Source organism: Cinclus cinclus, chromosome 2 (genome assembly GCF_963662255.1).
Source record: "Cinclus cinclus chromosome 2, bCinCin1.1, whole genome shotgun sequence".
Classification (NCBI taxonomy): Eukaryota; Metazoa; Chordata; class Aves; order Passeriformes; family Cinclidae; genus Cinclus; species Cinclus cinclus.
The window spans coordinates 95,945,798-95,963,700 of record NC_085047.1 but is presented as its reverse complement, the minus strand read 5'-3'; the positions used below and the strand labels follow the sequence as shown (position 1 = coordinate 95,963,700).

Below are 17,903 nucleotides of genomic sequence, written 5' to 3'. Positions count from 1 at the left end.
AGAAAATAAGGTGTTTAGAGGCCTTTCAGAGTGTTGGAGACAAATATTATGTAACTGGGAAGACATTTTGCTCTCCAGTGAAGATAGAAAAGGACAAAAAATTAAAACATTTCAAATCATTAATGCAAAAGTTCCATTGTCCTTAGTGATAGTTAATGCTGTGGCAGAGTAGTTAAAACACAAATGGTGTTTCATCATTTTATAAGGATTTTGGGATATGAGAAAACTTCTTAAGTCCCCATTCTTCCCATGAAAATGTCATCAAATATGAAATATTCAGTTACTTCATTTGCCCTGCAGGTCAGCTACTAATCTACCTTGTGAAGAGGAGTGTGTGTTGTTCTTCAGTCAACATCCATTGCAGGCATATTTATTTTATATCACCTCAGAAAAAAATTATGCTTTGATTTTAGATCTCTAGCTCATGAGGTGTGAATTGAATGACAATACACAAAAGCATTTTAAGTTGTGCAAAATTAGTGCAGACTGAAAGTGGAAGAAAAAAGTGACAGGTGAAATGGGATTATTCTGCACATTTACAAAAATATACCTTAGAGAGGATATGGTCATCTGTCATATGGAAAAAAAGTTCAGGCATTTCATGATGGGGACATTTTTTGATGGATAAGCTGTTTGAATTCTAAAGGTGGTAAAAGTAAGTAATGAGAGAGCAAAATAAATAACAATATTCATCAATCTTGTTTTAGTAGTCAGGTGAAGAAAAAAGCCTGCCTACCAACTGAAAAATTGGGAAAAAAGAAATCTCCTCCCTATGAGAGCCAATACTGTAAGAAGTACAGAACTGGAAATGTATTGTTCAGATCATACTGTTATCATCATGATTGCAGTGGAATTTTTAAAGGAAGGTTTCCTGGCAGCCTTTGTTATGAAATTGCACACTTGAGACTTGAGCCTCAAGAATATCTAGAAACATGGAGGAATCGATAGAGTCTTAAAAAGCAAGGCAAAAATTGAAATTGAAGTAACAGATCAAGAATATTGTTGAACAGATTATTTGATAGGAGAAATTATTTTCTGTACATCTATGTTTTATGCCTACCAATAAAACTGGAAAATGGTTCATGGGAGGATAAGCCATCGAACTACCCCAGGAGAAATTCTTAACAAGTCAAAAGTTGTAACTTCATGAAATTTCTGTGGTGTACATAGCAAGATGGCCAAGGAAAATAAAAATTCACTTGTTTATGTCTACTGAATATTTTTGGCAAATGATCATTAGTCTGTAAAACCAAGATCTAAGGCCATTACTAGATTCTTTATTTAGGACTGGACTTAGTTATTCCCGTTTCTTGCAAAAAAAAAAAAAATTAGATATCTGTCTTCCAAATTCATAGAGAATATTCAGACCATTTTATTCATTTTTTAAGTGATCAACCATAGAGTTAACATCAATGGCAGAGCTCTGATATTCTCAGCAAATAAATTACTTGCCTGTAGGGATGGCTGATTTTTTTCTGTTTCTTGTTTCAATGGACAATGTCATGCCCACGCAGTGCCATGTATACAAATATTCAAACACAAGCCAAGATTCATGTAATGGTATTTTCTTTCTTGTGTTTGGAGGAGGTGGCAGCATAATTGGCTGCTCCCAAAAAATATAGTTGGAAATGACAGATGGAAGTAGAGGATGGAAGAGAGGGAATAGGAGGCTGATATTTACTTGTTTTGTAGGCTTTTTGTAGGGGAAGGGAATCACAGGACACAAAATGGGTAAGGTAGGAAGGGACCACAGTGAGAATGCTAATTTAAAAAATACACTGTTTGCTAAAATAATCATATGCTATGATGATAATAATAATAATTTTTATAGGACCACTAAAAATTTTAGAAGTGCATGTTCAACTTGGTTGTTTTTTAAAATGAGTGCTCATCTTCTTCATCTCCTAAACTGTGTATCAAATGCAACTCATTTACAAGACCTAATTTAAGGAATCAATTCTCTCTAGGACCATTCCCAGAGTCTTTTGGAATGTGAATCAGAACAGCAAGTAGGGATGTCACAAGATTTTATGCCAGAACTTTTGCAGTATTTCGAGTTTCTGGAAGAAAAATGTTTTGCCTTTTGATAAACTTGCTGATTTTTAATTTGCTTTAGAATTTATATGTTGAACCCCAAAGTTTTTTCAAGGTAGATATATTGAATTGGACCAATATCTTTGTGTTTAGATTTTCTGCATCTTTCAAGTCTGTTCTCTAATAACAAAAGAAATACCATTATTTCCTTCTTCAGTGCATGTCAGAATCCCTCAGAGTAGCAGCATACATCTGTTTCTGTACTGCTTGGAAGGGAATATTGCTCTTCTAGTTTGAATTGGATGAACCATTACTAATAAATTATCTTTTTTTTTTTTTTTTGCAAATTAACACAAAAAACCTCCAAACACTAAAACTGCAAGCATAAGTAAGCCAAAATACCAAATTTATATAGAAAAGCAATTCTTTTCTCTCAAAAACAAGTAAGATACATTCTTCCAGGTAAAAAGGAATACAGGAATCCTGAGATTATTAAAGTCAAATTACTTGTCTCATTTAAGAACTAAGAAATAGCTCTTTATATACAGCAAAGGAATACTAAAGTAGGCTATTAGATTAATGGACTTTTGAAAATGGAAAAAGGGAAAAAAATAAGCTTTGAAATCTGTAGCAATGGGGTTTGGTATTCCCACAATATACATAACTGTATATTGGAAGAAAAGGAAAATATTAGAATTGTTTTCAAGAAAATAAATCAATGCATATGAATGAATAAAAAGGAGAATGGAAAGTTCCAAATAATGCACAGGGAATAAATAATGTACTCGCAGTATAATATATCAGAAAGTCACAGGAAGTACTCATTGCTAGAAAAGACAATTCAAATTAATGTGCAACATGCTATTAAAATTAGCAGTTTTAAGTTTCTGTATGTTTTCATGCTATTTATTTAAATTTTACTAAGATTATAAGGATATGCATACATTAACCATATCTAAATGTTTTTTGTGGCTTTGGTTTGTCTTTATTCTGAACCTGTAAGAAAAAAACCAAAAACCATTTGGCTTACCAATTTTGAAATTGTCTCTGACTTGTGTAATATTCTTATCTCTACTACCACTTAAGTACTATAAAACTGGTTGATCTCAGCTAAAATATTTCTCATCTCAATTACTGCTCATTGTGCTTTGACCACCATAGTACTTCATAGCAATGATCATGTAGAATGTTCAAATAGTCATGTGCTAGAGGAAATGATGGAAAGATTTATGACACAAAGGTAGTTCAAAGGCTTTCTCCCTCCTCCCCCCCCCCCCCCTCCCCCCCCAAGTAGATATTTAAATGCAGGAGGGCTAAGAGCTCAGTAAAGGAAAAAAAGCAGAAATGGTTCTCAGGTACACATATTAGCCTTGCTACTTCAGGTTTTGAAGAGTTTTTCTTTTTCCTTGTTATATTCACTGCGAGTATAATTTTGTATGTTCACAAGAACTTCCAATATTGCCTTAGGGCTTAGATGACTGTATTTACTACTTACAGCAGTGGAAATAGTGGTACCATAAGGGAGAAAGTTAATGTCAAACCTGGAGAAGGGTTGAACCTACACATTTACTACAGGAAGAGGTAGTTAATACTTCTCTAAGGTGGTATGTCTCTAAGACACTCCTTGGAGAATGATAATGAATCACAGAAATTCAGATGACTTTTATGATTTCTGCATTTTCATGTTAAAAAAATATTGTAGTATCTGAGATACTCTGTACAGTAAATAATTTTCTTTTCATTATTTATTAACAGTGGTTCTTCAGTTAGGGAGGGGTTTTTAGCTTCTTCTTTTAGGTTACTGTAAGTATTGGATAAATATTAACTGTAAGATTGAGTAGGTTTGGTGTTTGCTTTTGTTTTGTTTTGGGATTTTTGTGGGAAGGCTATTGACTGTAATATTGTTTGTTCTCTTTTTTCTTTTTCTTTCTTTTTCCAGAGATCCAAACCAGCCTGTTCCACAGGACACAAAGTTCATCCACACAAAACCCAACCGCTTTGAAGAAGTGGCCTGGTCCAAATACAATCCTAAAGACCAACTTTATTTGCATATTGGCCTGAAACCCCGAGTACGTGATCATTATCGAGCAACAAAAGTTGCTTTCTGGTTGGAGCTCGTACCACACCTTCACAACCTGAATGAAATATTTCAGTATGTTTCCACAACAACTAAAGTCCCCCCTCCTGACATGACCTCCTTTCCGTATGTGACCCGACGTTCTCCTGGTAAATTATGGCCAGCCACCAAACGCCCGGCAATGACACCTGCCAACAATCCCAAACATTCAAAAGACACCCATAAAACAGCTCCTGAGGATACGACAGTTCTGATAGAAAACAAGAGAGATTATTCCACAGAGCTGAGTGTCACTATTGCTGTGGGGGCCTCCTTGCTGTTCCTCAATATTTTAGCTTTTGCTGCATTATATTACAAGAAGGACAAACGGCGTCATGAGACTCACAGGCGCCCCAGCCCCCAGAGGAACACCACCAATGACATAGCACACATACAAAACGAAGAGATCATGTCCTTGCAGATGAAGCAGCTAGAACATGACCATGAGTGTGAATCGCTGCAGGCCCATGACACACTGAGACTCACCTGTCCGCCTGACTACACGCTCACTTTGAGAAGGTCCCCAGATGACATCCCGCTAATGACACCCAACACCATAACCATGATTCCAAATACATTAACAGGAATGCAGCCTTTGCATACTTTCAACACCTTCAGTGGAGGACAAAACAGTACAAATTTGCCCCATGGACATTCAACCACTAGGGTATAGCTCAGCACTTCCCCATCTATCCTCACAAGCCACTTGGAAGAAAGAAAAAAAGAAAAACAAAATAAAAAAAAGAAGAGGAAAAGGTTATACCATCCATTGAACACCTTGTCAAAATCGAAAGTAAAAATAAGTAAAAGAGAAGGACAGTCATTATTTTCTTACTGATCCTTCCCACAGAAACTCACTGATGTTAAAAATCAACTACAAGCCCTGTGAAATGTGAAAAGTGTACATTGCTGTTACAATACTGCTTTAAGATCTCAGCCACTTTGAAAGTTGAGGCCAGAAGAAGTAATTTAGAATGGTGTTTTAAGGGTAACAAGCAAAGCAGAGTCTTCTGGAACACAGAGCCAGTGACTGTACAGGTGTTTTGTTTTGTTTTGTTTTGTTTTTTTAATAAATAAAATTGTAAAAAAGATTCCTTATGTGCCATACCATGAATGGCCATTGATAAAACAAAGACATCACCGTGGGCTTTTACCCAGAATATGAAGCTGTAATTCAGATGGGGAAAATAGAATTTTATTATTAAAAACAAAAATGAAAAAAAAAAAAAGAGGAGGACTGACTATGCAGTAAAATACGTATAGTTCTGTGCAAAGAGATGACTTGCCAGCCTGAACTATATTTAAAGATACTTTGTATAAATGTACATAGACGTGAGTTTAAAAACAAACGAAAAAAGAAGCAGCTTTTATTGATGTTTTCAGTTTGAAAAGAGCTTTTAGAAAGATTGTGCATTCGATTGTGACCTATGTGTATATACATTAGTCATATGACCTCTGTTTCCTCCAAGACCAAAGGAGGAATTTCTTCTTAATTACTAGTGGTTAACAAAAACCATGAGTTTTTTCTAACATGTTTCATTTATATGAGGCCATGGTGTCATGCAGAGGATACAGTTGTCTGTGTGACCTGCGTATTTTCTCTTACAGGTTACACTAGTGCATGTTAAAGTATTCATAGGAGATTGTCGTTCTTTTCTGAGACATTTTTTCTCTAATTTAATTTTGTGTTAACCTTTGTTAAATTCCAACACAGCAATGGATTGGAAAACAAAGAGAAAAAATACAAAAGAAAATAATTACTATTTTAAGCTTGTTGAATGGAACCAAGAAACATCCAATAATATATATTTGGAGTCCAGTTTGTAGTTCTTGGTTATTGTGATACATTAAGAAGAGTTTTGTGTCCTGACAAAAGCAATGAAAGCCTGTGTTTTGGTCAGCCTTCTTCAAGGAAAACTAGCTCTATATTCACCAGCAGCTGCAGTGGAATCTCAGCTGAGAAATCACCTCCTCAGCATTGCTAAACAAAATAAAACTACAATTTGAAAGTTGGGAAATGCAGGGTTGGTTGGCTGGCTGTTTTTCAAACTGTTCAGAGTGATGAGTGTGTAAAGAACTTCTCAGCCCAATATCTTGTTTTGCACTTGAGAGTGTACCTGTCAGAAAATTCTCATTTGCTGATTCATTGCACAGCAGTCCCACAGTCAGTGAGCATTATGGAGAGAGAAACAGAGAAATCCTCAGCTGTTGTGCATCTGAACAAAACTGAAAATCCCAGAGAGCATCACTTTCAGGAAAGGTATTCACTTCTGTCTTTCCTTCACTAGAAAAACAGGGGCCAAGCAGAGCTATCAAAGTAACTTTGCAGTTTGATTCAAACAACTGATTTGAATGTGAAAAGCTAGAAAATAGTTTTTGCAGATGAATATTGCTTTATATTTTGTCTTTGAAATTTACTCCATCATTGAGAGATAGTAACCAAAGATCTTTGAACAAATTGGTCTGCACTTGAACGTGACTATCCCAGATGTATTTTCTATTCTTAATTCACAGCTAAACTGCATCGATATCATATGTCCCATAACAATTAACACAAGATGCCTTGTACCTCTTCTTGTTTTCTACATTTTTTTTTCTAATAAAATACCTTACAATAGTCACCCCTACATACAAAATCAAAGACAAGGTGATTCACTGAGGTCGATTCATCTGCACAACTCTTTGTTGTAGCAGGCAGTAAAGCAAATTCTGAAGGAAAGAAATAAAAAGTTGATGACATGATAAAAATGCAACATGTGGCTGATATAATCCTTTATCTGTAGTAAATGTGCTATAAATCTGACCTGGGAGCTCAGGTTGGAATGTGATGAAGCAGCAACTCCAAAGTACAACTAATAGAAAATGGAAAACTGTTTTGTTTTTTTCACTGATCCATCACATAATATATTAATGCTGACTCTATACCAGGCCATTTCCACCAGCTATGTAATGCCTCAGCTGAGATGCAGCATTTCATAACTTTTAAAAAAATGTTTAAAAAAAAATTAAAATAAAGGTAATGATGCTTGGCATCATAATCAGTTGGGTATGTTTGTAATGTGAATTACAGTATTTGTTTAGTACTTCCAATTGTCTTCTGCTAGCAATATGTACAGTACTGTGTCAGGCTTGTGACATTTGGGTAAAAAAAGTTCCTGTAAGTGAATGATTTTAGCTTTTAAAAGTAATTACAATCATGATGATTTAATAATTTGATACATCTGGACTGATGTATGATTTATAGAGGGAGCAGATTTATAGGGTCTTCATAGAATTCTATAATAACGATATCAAAATATACTTTGAAACTGTAAAAGAAAAGCAAAAGTACTTTCCCAGGCTTATATTCTTGTCCTTAAGAGGCACACAGGGTTCAATGGTTTTCTTCTGTTATTGTTTTGCAATTTTTTGGGTTTTTTTTGCCTTAAGTAATGATAGAAGATATATATGGCTGGACACATATGTATAAACTTTTCAGCAGCATTTTTAATAATAAAATATCACGGTATTTTCTAATGCTTTGTGCAAATAACTACGTGTTCATGCTTTTGTGTAGAAGGTCTTTCAGAGGTGTGTTTTCTGCCCCATCTCCATTTCATTATCTACTGTAAACAATGCCTTGATGCTCAGTAAAAAAATATTAAAGTAACAGAGGTTACACTTTTAAGATAGCATTGAGTTTTCATGGCTTTTGTAGTTCTATAAGCCTGCCAGTAAAAGGAAAGTAACTCAGACAATGAAGAGATAAGAAAATAAGCTCCATATATTTTTTACCTGTATACATTGCAATTCCCATTGAAGTAATGGCTTAATTGTTTTGTTATTATTTTCTGAGGCACTGAAAAAAAAAACTTGAGTAAGCAGTTTCCCATATTAGTGTATAGCTTAACAGCTGAAAAATGCAAAAAATGTATCTTCCAAATTAGGGATCAAAATAATGCAGATAAACCTAATAAGCTCCAGAAGTTGATATACTTCACTTTTGTCATTTAAGTTTAGATAAACAATGAGTTTTGTTAGAAAAATAATATGTAAAAGTAGCAACATATGTTACTCATATGCATTTAAGATATTTACATATATTGCAAGGATGTTAATATCATTCTTCCATCAAAGGCTGAGTAAGTAAATAATTTGTTCTTTTATTATGTCAGATTCTGTTTATCAACCAGGTTTCCTTTCACTGGAAAGGTACGTAGACACTTTAGTAATTTGAACTGGGTATTGTTTTCTTGCTGTAACTTCTGCTAAATAGAGGTACTAACAATAATATTTGATGAATTTTGAGCATATTAGTGAAGAGTATTTGCAAAAATCAAAGTCTGAATTATTCATATCAAAATTTTGATATGAAGAATCAAGCTTCTGAGATAGGAACATGCGCCTACTGACCTAATCAAGCAGCTTGAATTTTGAATATTGAACTTGTACATAAAGCTTTTGCAAATAAACTGCAGATTTAGAGTTTTACAGCAAATATGTTTAATTACAGGTACACTTTGAAATACCACATCTTGCTCTGAGATAATTCATACACACAAAAAGGTGTTACAATTGTGTCATTTCTGTGAATTTTTCCCCTTAAATTTCTGGGTGAACTCAATAAATTAGATTATTTTCAGCTAATCAGTTTCACATTTTAAAAAAGAGAACATCTTCAGAACTTTGTTCATTCTAACTTAATGCTGTGTTATTTTATTCCTTTATTGTCTGAAATATAAATATGCAGATTAATATGTCCCTATTTTGGCTTTGCTTGCTAAAAGGATTACAATTCAATGGTATTTAATATCACATAAAATCATATGAAATAATACCATTACAATTATGTGCTTGTCTCAGATTTGTGTTTTTGCATTTGAATTATTTAATTATTGTCAACTGTTTCACATATTTTCATCTACAGCTGTTTGGCATCACAAACCTCATCAGCCTGAATCTCTTCAGAGGACATTAGCAGCTGGTAAAAACTCTAATTTTTATCCCACTAGAAATTATGATATTATAAATTTAATATCATAATATTTTTACAAGCTTCTCAACACATTAAATTAGCCTTAAAAATAAGATAGCAATCTTTTATTAAATAAAAGGAAAAATAAAGAACTGATATGGAAATGTCTAAACATCTTTTTTGAGAGGTAGCATAATAAATAATATTTTACTTTTTGATGAAGGTTTGATTCAAGACTTTTTTTGGTATTCCACAATGGGGACTAAGGTCCTCACTGTGTCTTCTAAAAGTTAAGTTATGTTTTAAGGAAGTTATGCTTTCTTAGTTTTTTCTAGCCAACCCAAATAATTTAATTAAATTTTTACCCATGTAAAATAGTCAGATCACTCAGGGATGACTTAGACACAATTCAGTCACAAAGTCCAATCCAGATGAGTTCTGTCATAAACCAAGTGAACTGCAGCTCCCCTAAGACACAGTAGTAATTAAAGAGAGTATGCAGTAATATACCAACAATTCAAATGTAAAACAAAACATCTAATAAATAAGGTACATTCCATTGTTATCAGTGGAAATTTTACAAATTTTTGCTATACCTACATTTTCCTAACTTCATTTTCCACCCCTGCTCTACATGAAATAAGAAAACCTTTTCAGACAGTACTTTCTGGAATATCCACATACATAAATGAGGAATGAAATAGATGACCTCTTTTTTGTTTTGTCTTCTACATAAAAAACCTCAAGTGCTGAAAGCATAAAGTGTTATTCCTCTAGTGCCTTTTATCAGGGCTTCTAGTTATCTGAGTGATTCAGAGTAGTCCCATTCCAAGGGCTCCAAGTTTAAATAAAAGGGAAGAGCTACATAAAGGACTGACATATTGGCTTTGACTTAGAATACATAACACTGTTGTATTTCTTTCCAAGAGGCAAAGATGTGGCGCAAAAACAGAGGAGAGCTTTATCTAGGTTTTGTTTTTAAAACACTGCATTTCTAGAGACCACTTTTTTTCCAAGATTTTGATGTCTGATACCTCACTTTTTGCTGTACCTAGCTCAAAACCCTCACCCATTTCATGTCTATCATGTCATATCTTTTATCTCTTTTTGCATCAGATATTTTCCAAGAGATCTAGATATGTTTTTGTGTTTGGCTTTTTTCTGTCACAACATTTGAGTTTGGCTTCCGAATTGTTCCATTCTGTGCTGTATGACAGTGAGAGAGCATTTCATCTGACATTTTCCTTGCTGCTTTTTGTGTTTAAGAAGTTCTAGTGATGGGGTATTTACATGCCATTATTCCTCATCCTTGAAATGCATCGATCTCCATGACTGCATTTTTCGCCAGCCCAACAGCTTTGCTTTGACACGGTGTACGTCTTAGTAGTGCCAGCTTGCTGCCAGCTCTCCTGTTACTATGCAGCTTTTATTATTGTAATTATTCACTGTTGGCATTTGTTTCTTTTCTACATTGATCTTTAATCAAAGGTAAATTAAGGTAGTATGTCATTCTATTCCACAGAAAGATTTTTCAAACCCTATGTTGTTCGTAATTCTTGTTTAGATACATCTAATTACATTGTTCCACCAAAACATAAAAACCTTTCTAAGGTGTTACGTTTCTGATTCTACCATTCATGCAAAGGGGGCTGGCACAGCCAGCCTTGTATGACAAGAATTCATGATATACTGCCTTCCACTTGGTGAGGACTTGTTTCACATACACAGGTAAATCAATACAATTAGCATTTTCATGCATCAAAATTTCATTACATCATGTCAAAGGTGAGCAAGACTCAAGCTAAAATTCAGAGAAAACGCACTAGTATCCTGCACTGTGGTTATTTGTATAGGCAACAATTTGCAGGTTGAGCTGCATGTGTTTGTACAATTTAGTCAATGGATATCTCACTTCAGAAGCTAGACTGGAATTTGAGGATTTCAGGAAATTAAGATGATATTGCAAAAATATTCATAATAAGGTTTCGGCTTTCAAAATGCCTACCAGCAGCAGCAAAGAAACTGCAGGAAGAGTGTTTTAAAATAAATAGGAGTCAAATGCAAATTGTTTCTAAATGAATTTGACAGGAAGAAATATGATACTATATAATATGAAATGACCTTAAAGTAATGTGATGAATTTCTTCTGTGTGAAGGGCCAACAGAAAAATGAAAATTATCTCAAAGGATACATTTTTACAGGGACTAGTCAAATTAAATCATTGCAGAAAATGAGGCTATAATGGAATTTTGAACAGAGATTTTGTGTCATAATGGAACACCATATGGATTTAGATATGCAGAACATAATCTACAGTGCTCATCTGGGTATTGAGAAGTATAAAATTAGATCCCAAGATGCCCTACTTTATCCAGAAGACAGTGCTGCCATTGTAGATAACACAGCAAAGTGAAATGTGCACATTTCTCAGGGAATGACATAATGTAAAGTGCCAAACTCAAAAAACCAGGAAGAATGACAGTACAAGCTGGGTGCAGGTCCTGCCTGGATAACCACCCCACATGTAGGCCAAACAGAGGGGTTATGTTTCAAATCTGCTCTCTTCAGTTTCCTGGGTGGGGGGTCCATGGTGAAAATGTCCTTGGAATATACTCTTTTCCACTAACCACTGGCCTTTGAGCCCTTAAAAATCAGCAGCAACTGATATGTTAGAGGTCACTCCAAGTTGTAATTGGGACTGAGAAAGAAGAAATACGAACTGTTTACTTATCATTACCCATTGTTTTCTCTTCTGGGTAAAGGACAATCTGAAAGAGTTAAGAGATGAAGAGTGATGTGCAGATATCTTACACCAGTACTCAGGGAAGGGCCAGCCAAGCACCTTACTCAGTTTTCAGCTGACTGGGAAAAAAGCAATGGAGGCACTCAAGGAGCAGTGGTCCATGAGGGAGTTGCTGGAGATGGGCAACAATCAATTGCTGAGTTGATTTGTGAGGCTTGAAAGTCTATTTTTCACCCATAATAATGGGTTCATTAAAAAATATCTACACTGCTCCCCAGACTGTAAATTCTTCACCATTAATATAGCAGAAAAATCAGTAAGGATGTGATTAAAAATTAATCAAATAAAAATGTAATTATCAAAACTAAAGCTCCAGTACGTGTGAGAGAAATAGTACCCAGCATTGGTACCTCATCTGACTGCAGATGTTTTACTATGCCTCCAAATCAGACAAAATAGAGATTTCTGGTGGGGGCATGAGAATAAATCATCATGTGCATATGCACAAAGATAGAAAGTGTTATTCCATTTGCAGCACCTCCAAGAATTTCCGCTTCAATAGATAGTAAGTCTGAAGTCACCTTTTCTTACTGAGTGTTTAGAATGGGAGGTGATCTACCCCAAGGACATATGTTAAAACTGCTAGGAGCTCTCAGACCTGCAGCACACAGCTAAATAAAAATGAAGAGTTAAGTTGTTAGAACTTTGGACAGCTGAGACCAGGTTTCTGTTAGGAAACTGATCCTCTAGCTCCTGCTGGCAAACCTCCCTCCAGATCTTATGTGTAGAGTATGGATTTCTTGTGAATAACTCTTTCTTCTTCTAGAAGGCTGCCCTGTAACTAGGGACTACCGTAGATTGTAAACCTGCTCTACAGAGGTCAGTGAAGTTACTGACATGTCACCACGACCCGAGGAGATATGTTTGTTTTCAAACTTCCTTGGCACTCAGGAGTTTATTAATATGTGACCAGAGAAACGGAGAAGTCTGTTCATCAAGTACCATGTGAGAAATAACACCAACCACGAAACAGAAATGAAGATAATTCCTGTTAGTAAGATCACTCTGATAATAGAAGCCCTTCAGCAATTTCCAAAAATTCTTGTGAATCTGGCATGTAAAAAATAATTTGGAGAGTGCAGGTAACACTGGAGGAATAGGTAAACACATTGACTCACAGATGTGTACCTTTATGCACTAAACTGACTATAGTTCTCCATTTTGAATTTAAGATCTGATCTCAGCTTTGTTTGTCACCTGGCATTATTTGGTTTTATGTTTTTTGTTTTTTTTTGACAGTTGTGGAGTTTATGCACTCTGAACTCGTAAAATTCTACTGTCATCTTTGTTTCCCTAAAAATTGAGTAATTAACAATGGGAAAATTAATGCCATTCAGTTATCTTAATGATTGCCTGAAAGAGACAGTGAAGTTATTTGAGAGACTGTATGTTTGAGCACAAGACATTTTACAATTGTCCAAGTCTTCAACTCTGACTGAAAGTGATTAGAAACTTAGCAGTTGTTTCCAGAGAAGTTTCTGCACTGCAAGCCTTGAACTGTTAAGAAACTATGATAGCAATATATTTTTTGTAGGATGCATAATTTGGGGAAAGAAGGTTTCTGGTAGATACATCATCTCAATTGTTTTAATAGGCAATACGATGATTGATGTGAAAATACATAACCTTTATAAGAACTTCTGCTAACATTTGATTCTAAAAGTCTACATATTTAGATATTTGGGATGTATTTCTACATCAATCTATACATGAAGGTCTATTTATGATGTATATATATGCTTATTATATGCTTCCTGCCTGTTTTCAGTTTCAGTGTCAGATAATAAAAGATATTTTCAATTATTTACAATTCATAGAATACCAAAAAAATATCAATGCATTTTACAGGTATTTTGTATCTGGTCCTTTTAAAATCCTTTTTTTTTTTTCATAGATTTGCACGAGCTTTTGCTTTGAAGATCCACACACAAATGCAACTGAAGGGAAGATGAGAATAACTTGTTTATTTTAATTCACTTGGTGAAAATAACTTCTCACCTCCAAACATTCTGTTGCAGAATGTAGACCTCAGTCGTTCCTCAGAAAAAAAGAAAAAATCACATTCACCTGTAAAAAATGAGGTTACAGAAATGTGAGTAAAAGCAAGTTATGCAGAATGGACAAAGGCAGGTCAAGAGGATGGCAGGAGCTGCAGAAGAATTGTGGCTCTTAACCAGGGGACACATGAGGAGGAGCTGGGAAGTGGTTTGAGGCTGGATCAACTGAACTTGGGAAAAAATATAAACCAGAAAACAGGAAAATAACCAGAAAATCCATAATAATGATTTGAAAAGTTCAGAAAATAATGCACAGGACAAAGACACAATGCTAGACTGTCAAGCTGTGTTTGCATTAGTGTTTTTGTTTGGTTCAGGAATGTGCTGTTAAAGGAAATATGCCAATCCCCATTTATTAAACTTTCCTCACAAATTAAACTTTGTTGTGCATTGCAAGTGATCTTGGAGCACGTGAGATGGATTCCTTTTGCAGGCATGTACTGAAAGGTGTGATCCAGCAATGCACCCCGTGACTCCAAGCAAACCACTGACACTTGTGGATGCAAACCATTGTGTGACACTTCTCCATAGCCCAGGATTCAGCCCTGGTCCCTCTTCTATTAACAGAAGTTCAGTTTAGCAATATGGCCTCTGGCATAAAAATGACAGTCTTTTCCCATCACATTAAGGCTAATTGATACTATTGTCTAAGTTCAATTTATGGTGCAGTGCCTTTGATTTCTGTCTCAAAATGCATACTAAACTGCCAAGTTCTAAAACCATTTACAAAACACTTGCTCATTTTTTAATTCTGCTCACAACTGTGAAAAAGGGAAAGGGCAGGTCCCACTAACTTTGTAGATGATACTGAAGAAAGGATATTTATTTTCTCTTTTAAATAAAGCAAGCATGCACTTAACACTAAAACTAATTCTGCTACTGGTGGTTTAAAGATTCAGCAATGCAATGAAATTTACTTTTGCCCACTTAAAAACATGAAATAATTTAAAAAGTGTTTTAGTGGGATAATATGCACCCCTGGTATTATGGTATATTTTTCTAACACTGACCTAAAATGCCAAAGACTTGAAGATGTTCAGAGTGACCATACCCAACAATATAAAAAAAACCCCAAAACAAACAAACAAACTCACTTTGGCAATTAATTTCATTACAAAATGGGGGGGGGGGGGGGGGGGGGGGAGGGGTGGTGGAATGAACTTGGAATTTTTGATTTCACGGTTCTTCCCTGCTTATACCTTTTAATAAATACTATAGCCATAGGCAGTAGATTTGTCACTCCACTTTGCAAAAAACAGACAGGTATGTTTCTATTACCAAACATAGTAACATTTTTTATGTCAAAGCTAGGCTTTTTATTATTTTAGTCTTGGCTATAACAGTTAAAAGACCCTGTGTTAACTAGGAAAGAGTCACAACATCCTTTCCATACTTCCATGATGGCTCTGTTATCACACCAGTTGAGAGAACTAATATCTTACCATGTGATACAATGCCTAAATTTTGAGGTTTTCTCAATTTATAGGAATGTAGGAACATATCTCTTAAATTCCGTAAGATAAATAGGAAAAGATTCTTTGGACAATAAACATAACCAAACCAAAGCAAAACAAAAACAACAACAACAAAACAACAACAACAACAACTCAAAATTTTTACACATGTATGGGAGACAAATCTATTGAAGGCACCCTAATCTCAGAGAAAATGAAATTTACACTAAATGCTGAGTCTGATCCACATCACATGTGGTAGCCAGAAGTCTAAAGACAGGTTTTCCATGGGCTTCAGGAGTACAAATTAACTGAATAATTTTTGAATTATATTCTCCTAGCTGATTAAAATAAATATTGATTAAAATAAAAGTTTTTGAAGATGGAATTTTTTTAGGTATTGAAAAATAATTTTTAGGGTAATGAATAATCTACTGAATAATTAAACTTTTAAAGCTCTCAGATTTTTTTTTTTTTAAATTGCAGAGGAAAGTATTTATAGAAAATCACTCCTCAGTCTAAAGAATCAAAGTAAAACTGGGTACATAGAGCTACCATGTCTTGAATGCTTGGTAAAACTGCATTAATTTAAAACCAAATTTCACTGATACTTGGTAGGAAAAAAAAAGAATATTAACCTGTAATGTAGCTACATGGAGTTTTTAATTCAGTTGTGAATGAGGAAGGCAGAGTATCAAATTATCTTGATTAGGAGAAATGTATTATATTTCATTTTAGAAAATCTATCTCTCCATGCAAGATTTTAGGAATACAAGGGCTGAAAATGTGATTTATATAAAGTAAATTTAAATCAAGCAACAAAACTAAACAGATGTACCCTACTAACAGCAAACCTAAATTAAAGAGTAATGGGATAGACAAAGGAGAGCGGTTTAGCAGAAAAGGAAGAGCAGAAAAATGTGAAAGGATAGTAAGTTTTAGGGAGAAGAGACACCTATGGAGGAGGTAGGAGCAAAATAGATATGGCACTGGGCTCAGAGAAAGAGATGCAGAAAATGTGAAGGACTGTGGTCTAGAGTTGGTAAATTCAGACAGAGCTGATGTAGAAACTAAGAGGGCAAGATTGACTTGATGTTTAGGTAAAGAATTATTTTTTGGTAATGGAAATCAAGTGGCTAATGAAGATGTCCAATATTATTTTTCAGATAAATGTAAACAATCAAAATTATGTACTTGCAGAAGGTGAAAAAAATTCACGGCCTGCTTTGATTGGAACATGGAGCTGAATCTTTAAAAACTAGAATCTCTAAGATATAAGTTCATGCAGAGTGGGACAAGAACTGCACTGTCTAGATATTTTTAAGTAAATTTATATCCACAGTGATTCTCCCTGGCTCCAAGCAAAAAGTGTGATCAGTTAATGCACAGACTTCATCTAGAAGACCAACCTAAGTGTGCCTGGTCTTCCTGATTTGCATACTCCGTGAATCCATTCTCTAGCAGTCCATTACACCAAGAGTAATTGAAATGGCTATGAGAACTTTTGGGAGGGAAATCGAAGATAGAAGATAAAGTCATGGACTGACTGTATCAAGTATTTCAGAAGCAGCATTCTGTGAGATCAGTATTTGTGCTGAGACTTCACAATGGGAAAGAAACTGCTGTTGGTACAGGGGGTAAAGACAGAAAAGAACTATGAACATAAAAACTCAAAATGAGTGAAAGTAGGGTTTACATTTATGGGGGTACAATAATAGCCATGCATCACAAAGCAGAATAATAAAATAGTGTATGAGACATCATGATGGAGATAGCTATTAGAAAATAGTATCGACAAAAATAAGAAAAAACTAGAAATAGAATAGCAGCAGATAAAACATGGGGCTGAAACAAGTTCCTGTATTCTTTCTTTTGCATTTAGGTACATTTGTTGTACAAATGTTACATAGATGTGGACAACCTCTGTGTAATAAATTTATATGATATGCATTTAATAACTATAATATTAATGGTCAGCAGAGGCTGGTGAAGTGCAAATATTTTGAGAAAGTGAGAATGTAATAATATTGTGCAAAATGCATGCACATGCACACTGTTTTGATTCTTTCTTTGTATTTCTTCTGGTAACATGTGGGCTTTAGTGGCATATGGTTGAGGTTGGTGAATCCAAGTGCAGTTTTCTACTGAAAAGGTGAGTGACTGTAACCAGAAGATGTAAAAGGAATTTTTTTTCTCTAGAAAATAAAGTACTATGTTCTGCTCAGATTTCTTCTTCCAAACATACAGAATACTACAGTGAGTTATCATCAGTCTCATTTTTTTCTAAGTTATAGAATATTAAAATGCCTTCTATAGTAAGTACTACTGAAAGTCAGCTATTCCAGCATATACTTTGTGAATAATCAAAATCAACATTTCTTTTAAATTTTTTTTCACCCATTATGCCATGCTGTGTATCTAGTATTTATTTGCTCTCCCCTTCTTTCTTTTTCTTTGTGCATACATGTATGCATTTTAATCTAG

General features: G+C 34.7%; 1 protein-coding gene across 3 annotated transcripts in view; it reads left to right on the top strand.

Moving 5' to 3' along the window:
• The window catches only part of NLGN4X (neuroligin 4 X-linked), a 108,602-nt gene extending 103,483 nt beyond the window's left edge, over window positions 1-5,119 (top strand). For all 3 annotated transcript variants that reach the window (XM_062488008.1, XM_062488007.1, XM_062488005.1), the window contains one exon: window positions 3,974-5,119. In XM_062488008.1, the coding sequence (XP_062343992.1) occupies window positions 3,974-4,823 (850 nt within the window). In that variant the 3' untranslated portion in view covers window positions 4,824-5,119. The remainder of the gene's footprint in view (window positions 1-3,973) is intronic.
• Window positions 5,120-17,903: the final 12,784 nt, after the last annotated feature.